Here is a 7,088-nt window from a genome sequence, read left to right as displayed (position 1 = left end):
CCACGGCGGTGATTAGGCGTACGGCAAGTTGCTGCTCACAGTGCTGTACCAATGTAGACAGTACATCGGCGGCGGCGATGGATAGTAGCGGATGGGTGCTGGCACCTGCGGGAAAGGTTGACCCGTGGGTCAGTTTTATTGGGTATGTTCCGAAAAAGACGACGACCGCAAAAGATTCAACGCATGGGGATCTGTGAACACGAGCATCGCGATGTAGCCTAAGAACCCTAGGGATTTCCTAACTAAGGTGTGTAATAGAGACTCTCACTCCCCCGTCCCTAAGACCCAGTTAACGTAAGTTAAGGAGTTTTACAGACGACCATGGCTCACCCTTTCCGAAGTGACCGCCCCCTCGGCTATGACCCCCACCCTAATGCGCCCAACAACCCCGACAGTGGGGAGTTGAGATGACCCCTCAGGGCCTCCCATCCCCCCACCCATCCGCCCACCAGACCGGCCGCCAGCCTGGCTGCTGCCAGCCCTCACCCCAGTTGCACACCACTGCGCAGCCCTCCGCGAACGTGTCCGCGTCCTGGCTGATGCCCTGATGGCCCTGCTGCTGTTGCTGCTGTTGTTGTTGTTGCTCTGCGGCTGCCGTGAGCAAGGACAGCGCCGCGGCCGCCAGCTGGTGGGTTAGTTCCAAGGAGGGGGTCACGGCCGCCGGGCCGCACTGCTCCACCGCCTGCAGGTGAAGGCGATACGGTTGGGAAGCATATTGGGTTCTATACTCAAGGTTTAACATGCATACATGCACACGCACACACAGATAAAGAGAAGCCAGCTCTTATTCGCCAAATCTGCATGTTGGTGTTATAATATTAATTGCTTCAATAATATAAATAATACAAAATCAAAAGCTAATAATAATAAAATAATATAAATCAAAAGCTAATAATAATAAAATATTATAAGATCAAAAGCTAATGTCATAATCTTCGCCTAGATAATCAAGGACCGCACCGGTAGGTACAGGCTTTCAACACCCTTTGCCCCAACCGACTCAAAACACACACACAACTACACCCGTACATCCGTACGTACCATGCTGTACAGGTTCGTCGCCATTGCGATTCCCGCCCAGGGCAACGTCCTGGACACCATCACCGCCCGCGCCTCTGGGCTGACATGCCCAGCCCGCTGCAGCAAGGCCAGACACAGCAACACAGCACCGGCGGCGGCTGCAGGGGCTCGTGTTGACGCTGTGGGCGATGCTGCAGCCGCGCCCAAAGATGGTGCTGCCGCCGAAGCCACCCCGCGGCCCTTTAGCCCCCCCTGCAATTCCCCCTGAGCCAGGGCTTCTAACTTTGCGAGTCGTGCCTGCGATCACAGCAATAAGTGAAGCATTGGCCATCCCAACAGTATCGCAATAAGTGAGACAGGCGCATCGTGCGGGAAAATGAAGCAGGTATTTTGTCATTCTCGCGTGTTATCTGGTTCTGGGATAATGGTTTGGCAACGACCTGGTGGGAAGTAAGGTTTTAGGCAGTAAGGTTTAGGACAAGGGTTAAGGTTGCTTGGATGGAGGTGCTCAGCAACCAACGGGCGTGTGCTGGACTTGTTGCTCTTAGATTGTCTTGTTTCCATTGCCTTCCGCATCTTAACCTCGACCATGCTCGAGCTTGCTCAGACCGTTCCCAAGGGACCTCAACTAAACTATGCACGAGGTGCCTCGAGACCGACGCAACCCAACCACTAGCCACACACCTCGAGCTGCTGCGGGCTGGCGGGAAGCGCCACCATTCCAAGGCCGTCGCCGCCAACATCCGCCTCCTGGGCATCAAGTACGACAGCGAGCAGTGATGCCATCTTGCAGGCGATAGCCGAGTCCAAGTCGCGAGCCATTTGTGCCTGCAGCTGCTGCTGTTGAGAGGGTGGTGGCAGCGGTGGCTGGCTGGGATGATGATGTCCGTTGGCAGCAGCAGCGGCAGCGACAGCGGCGGAGCCAGCGGCAGCCATACGGCCGTACACCTCAGCTGTGGCGGACGCGAAATCATCCCAGCACGCCGCTGCGGCGGCGGGATGCGTTTGTGTGACGCGAGCAGCATGTTGCAGCCAGAAGCGCGACACCTGAAAACACCAGGGGCACAAAACAGAACACGATCACCGTCTGGTTAGTGCCACACCATGTCAGGAAAAAGAAATGGAGGCCGTACAGGAATCGAAGCAGTCCAAAAATGAAGGCAGTGAAGAAATTTCGTATAGGCACGGTTTGGAACCCCTGCATGCAGGCACGCATGCGCCCTTCCTTCAAATCTGCAGCAACCTGGCATTAACTAGCGAGTTAGGAGACCAGAAGGTAGGGACAGTTACTTCGGCTCACAGCCTTCTCAGAGCCCAAACCCAACACCAGACCGGAGGCACTTGCCTTAAGTCGCGTCTCGTAGTCGCCAGGCGGACTGGTCGTCATGGCCCGCACCTCGGCCGTCAAGTAGCCCAGAAGGGCTCTCAGTACGGACTGTACGGCACAACCTGGTGAGCACCACCGTGGCGACGGCGGCAGCCAGGAGAGGTAGCAACAGTAGCAACAGCAGCAGTGGCAGCACCGCCATCATCCGACAGTCCCCCCCATTGTGGTCGCCGATAGTAGCGCCCCAAGGCCAAGCCGGGCAAGGAGGGCCGCGTAACGACACCAAAGCCTCAAAACCCATATCATCCTGACCGGCACAATTTCCACAATACCCCCCTGGCTTGACCGCTATCCGCTTCCCCCTTTCAATCTGAACCTCCAGCCCCGGGTCGCACCGTTGAGTAGTTGGTGCAGAGCCTCCTGCGGCAGGCTAGTCATGACGCGCGACAGCCCCGTCCACAGGATGTTGAGGCCCGCGAAGGAGCGCATCTCCCGGGGGACCGTCGGGTCGTTGATACGCTCCGCAGAGGTGGTACCTGTGTGCGTGTGGGCATGTGGGCATGTGGGCATGTGCATGTGGGGCACGAGCAGTGGCGGAAAGTGGCTGTGTAAGGGACACGCCGGCGCCCACGACCGAGCAAGCTGGTCCGCACAGGCCACGGAAATGCCTCACGAAATGCGAACCAGGAAAGGAACCTGGAGAAAAAAGCGGAAACAGAAAGGAGGCGCAGAGCGGAACAGAGCAGTGGTGGCGCATGCAGCAGATGCGGAGCGCCCCTGGGTGCCCGGACGCTCACCAAGGTGGCGGAGCCCGTCGAACAGAGCGCCAAACAGCGCCCGACACGCCTCCAGGAGCTCCTCTCCGGTCGGGGCTCCGCACGCCAGCTGCTGCTCCACGACTGGGAACGCAGGGCAGGAAAAAGGGAAACGTTAAAGAAGATATGAAGCAGAGAGGAACGTAGCAGGAACGTCCTGGTGTACGACAAAACCCAAATGCGACATCGTCTGTGAGGCTTCCCAGCCGACCCAGGTGGCCATTCCTGTAAACGTTGGTCGTCTTTGGAGGTCCCCCATGCATAGGCGGCCAGTCAACGGGAGCACGCCAGGAACGTCGCCGAACAGACTTCCGCCTCTCCCTCTCCCCTCTCCCCATCCCTCGCCGCAAACAGTAACTCACAAAACCCAGATCCACATCCACACCCGCGCACCCCGCCAGCAGGCTTCCGTTGCGTCCAGAGCCACAGGCGCCAGATCTCGCACGTAGCTCCGGACTGCATTGCCCGTCTGCACGTAGCAAGAAGGACCGAGCTGATGGTACCACCTGATACAGTGTATGTAAGCATGTGTGTTTGTTTATTTGTATGTTTGTGTGTGTGTGTGTGTGTGTTTGTGAGAGATACGAGGGAGAAGAGCCGACTCGATACAGTGGCAAGTCGGGGGTTACATAATGAAAGCAAAGAGCAACCAGACGTGTGGTATGGAATTACCAGTCTTTGTAAGCTAAAAGACATATACGAAATGTGCCACAGCGGACTCAAGCGTGCATGGCGCGTATCCTTAGAGATCAGGCCAACTGGAAACCCCACATGGGTAACGGTGAAAGCGTTAGGCAACTTTGCTATCCCTCAAGGCCAATAAATTATCGCAATTATCGCAATTAAAACGTACTTAGGAGAAAAGAAGGCGTGTGATGCAAGGTTCAGAGCAGCGGCAACAAAGTCTTTGAGGCTGGCGCAAGTTTCCGGCGAGGACGCAGCAATGGCTGCAACACCTCCCTGGGCCATCCAGGAGACCATCACGCTTGCCAGCCTGACGCAATCCTGCATCCAAATAAAATGCGTTCTAAGCGCGGCTGCAAGCATCTCCGCCTGAGCGAACCACCATAGAAGCGACAGCTGCTTGAAACCGAAGTCCATGCCGCAAAAATGCGCAACACCTCCTCACCTGCATCGCGTTCTCCGGCATATCCAAATAGTCGGATGCGACCTGCCCGCTGTTGGCGTTGTGTAGCACGGACGCCAGCAAGCCAAGGAGCTCCGCTGCGTTGCCGAGGTCCGCCGACGCTGGATCCAAAGATCGCAGGCGTTCCTCAAGTACATGCAATAGACCAGGATGTAAAGTACGAGACTCGCATTCCAAGGAGCTCAGGAGTGGTAGTGCATGCTGACTTGTTTCCATGTTTGCAGCTGTTTATGGGGCGTCCTAGTCGTGTCCGCTTTTCGCAGAAACAAATTGACGTCGCAAAAGTCCGATGTAACACGGGAAGTTCTAAATCGAACTGTATCTGCTTTCCTTCGCATGTTGCTTTTCACCCGCCATCATCGTACTGGTTTCGGTTCTTTCCGTTTGCTTTCGAGGTGCATGCATAGTATTGCATACATCGTCTGCTTGAGTGTTCGTAGTGTAAAGCCATCGGTAGTTCGTAAGACTTTTACAAGCTCGAAACTTTACATTATCTGTATATGCCTCAGCCTTCTACACACATATTCTCTGATACACACATGATCGCCCGATCCTTGCCCGTCAAGCGCCTGGCTCAGAGCAGCCATTGCGGAGTCAAAGCCCACCCCGCACGCACGACAATCCCCTCTCCACACGCGAACCAGCAATTAAGCGAGTTTGCACACAAATGAAAGTATCAAAGCCCCGCCGCTCCAATCTTCACTAGCAACCTAAGGGCTTCCCGTGTCATCGAAAAGCCAAAAAACACCACAACAAGCTCCTCTCCCCCACGCCTCCCCCTAAAATTCCCAGGGCGGAGTCACTCGATCTCTCAGTGAATTTACTTATTCGGCTCGAACTTAATGCTGACGCTGTTGACGCAGTGCCGCTGATTGGTGGGAGTCGGGAAGCCCTGCGGCGGAGCAACAAGCACAAGCCGCAGTCCCATGAACACATACACATCATGTGCACATAAATTGACGGAAGCACCGCACATACCATGCCCATGACCATGCATGTAGCGAGACGGAGCATTGCCGCCCATACGCTACTCGGGACTGGACCCTTACTACGCCCCAAGCATCAACCCTCACCCTTTTTCAACCCTTTCGTTTTCGGCATCAGATCCAATCACCAAAGCCGCAACAAACAAGAGACGTGTGTTTTGACAAGTATCCCCTTAACCCCGGGTCATCATGCAAGCCCATGGAAAACTAGATATTGGACGTGGAAGGTGCCTACCCTACTCCTAGGAAAGAGCCCTGGAGCCCGCCGCCTCACCTCGCCCTCGAACACGTGCCCCAGGTGCCCGCCGCAGTTGGCGCACGTGATCTCCACACGCCGCATGCCGTACGAATTGTCAACGTGGCGCTCCACGGCACCTGGGATCTCGTCGTAGAAGGCTGGCCAGCCGCAACCGGAGTTGAACTTCGTCTCCGATCTGGGTTGCAACAGAAAATGGGCACGCGGCCCCAGGCACACAGATATCAGGACAGAGAAACCCACACGTGAAACCCCGATGGAGTCCTCCGGCCGGCGCGCCCAGACAAATGCGTCGAACGTTTCCCTTGACAGTCAACAACAACTTTCATACTAACAGCACCTTTCATGCAAGAACAAGTTTGAGATTGTATTTGTTTGTGACAAGCGCAAACAACAACACCGGTTCGCCTTCCCCCAACATCTTCCAATCACGGTGGATCAGGGGCTCGCTCGACCTACTTGTACAGCGGTGTTCCGCATCCAGCGCACTTGTAGATGCCGTCCTGCAAAAAGCAAGAGAGGGGGAGGACCGCACCGTTACATGACGCCGTATCTTTTGCCATACACATTCACCAAGACGTTGCCAAGCAGGTCAGATGCACTTAGGTGCGGTAAAACTGCTCCGCAAATATGCACCCTCTAGAGGACTGCGCATTGCAGTGTGCATGGCTTCTGTTGTGGACCAACCGTCTGCAGGGGCCCTAGCCCACATTGTCATTGACCCTGCTGACCCATATATCGTGATAATATTCTCCCATGGCCCAGGTTTTTGAAACCAAACGAAGCCAAACTATCGCCACAGAAAAGCGTATCCAGGGTTTCCCAATGCAGGGTAAGCTGCTGCCGCGGCAGGGGTGCAACAGGGTTGGTGGGTGCTGGTTGGGAGTCCAAACCCCAACACGCGTACCTCATAGCACTTTAGGTACAGCCCCGTGCCAGCCCGCTCGGTGCCCTTCTGTCTCAGGATTGTGTACTGCGAAGCAGGTATCCCACACGAGCGACCAGGAGTTCAACGCGTCCGCTGACAGCACACGAGGGTAAGGTCATACATGAACAATATCTAACCATCATAGAATGCTTGAATTTCAGTAGAAGTCAACTTCGTTTACGAAGGCTGCCGAAGCACACTGCCACAAGCTTGCCAACCACCACACAAATCCAGCTTACCTCCTCAGCATTCAGGATCTCCTTCCAGACACTCTCCGGAGTGGTTTTATCCAGTTTAAGGCCCTCCTTATTTGTTGCCATTGTCCTTACGGGTCGCTGCCCCACGGCGTTCCGCCTGGAAGAAATCAACCGTGGGCTGGCAATGTTAAATGCTCGCAAGGAAAGCATGGCTGTGACGATGCGAAGTCGCAACTATGAATTGCGTGTAATTGAAAACTGCGACTCCGTTTTGGAAAGAACCTCGACAGTCGAGGATGGGGTGCCGTGCAGTGAGTTGGCATTGGACGAGTCGACGACAAGGACTCCCCAGACCTCTTCAGCCGGAGATATTTTACATCGTTTCACGCCGCGTCGTCGCCATCGTCAGTAC

The 7,088-nt window shown here is 55.4% G+C and overlaps 1 protein-coding gene across 1 annotated transcript; it reads right to left on the bottom strand.

Annotated features, from left to right (window-relative positions):
* Positions 1-4,764: 4,764 nt before the first annotated feature.
* On the bottom strand, positions 4,765-6,910 carry VOLCADRAFT_72276 (uncharacterized protein). The gene is made up of 5 exons (XM_002945639.1): positions 6,719-6,910; positions 6,459-6,524; positions 6,011-6,054; positions 5,570-5,729; positions 4,765-5,201 (listed from the first exon to the last, which is right to left on the bottom strand). Exons 1-5 carry the CDS (start codon positions 6,884-6,886, stop codon positions 5,130-5,132), a joined length of 510 nt encoding a protein of 169 aa, XP_002945685.1. The 5' UTR covers positions 6,887-6,910; the 3' UTR covers positions 4,765-5,129.
* Positions 6,911-7,088: the final 178 nt, after the last annotated feature.

This window comes from Volvox carteri (assembly GCF_000143455.1).
Source record: "Volvox carteri f. nagariensis unplaced genomic scaffold VOLCAscaffold_1, whole genome shotgun sequence".
Lineage (NCBI taxonomy): Eukaryota > Viridiplantae > Chlorophyta > Chlorophyceae > Chlamydomonadales > Volvocaceae > Volvox > Volvox carteri.
Note: the sequence above shows the minus strand (reverse complement) of the source record. Positions and strands in the feature narration are given on the sequence as shown.

Bases quoted from the DNA above. Each gene is read 5' to 3' on its own strand.
- VOLCADRAFT_72276 (XM_002945639.1), bottom strand. From the start codon at position 6,886: ATGCTTTCCTTGCGAGCATTTAACATTGCCAGCCCACGGTTGATTTCT. The intron at 6,525-6,718 runs GTAAGCTGGATT...CCTGCTTCGCAG, and splicing joins AGATCCTGAATGCTGAGGAG to TACACAATCCTGAGACAGAA. The intron at 6,055-6,458 runs GTACGCGTGTTG...TGCTTTTTGCAG, and splicing joins TGTACCTAAAGTGCTATGAG to GACGGCATCTACAAGTGCGC.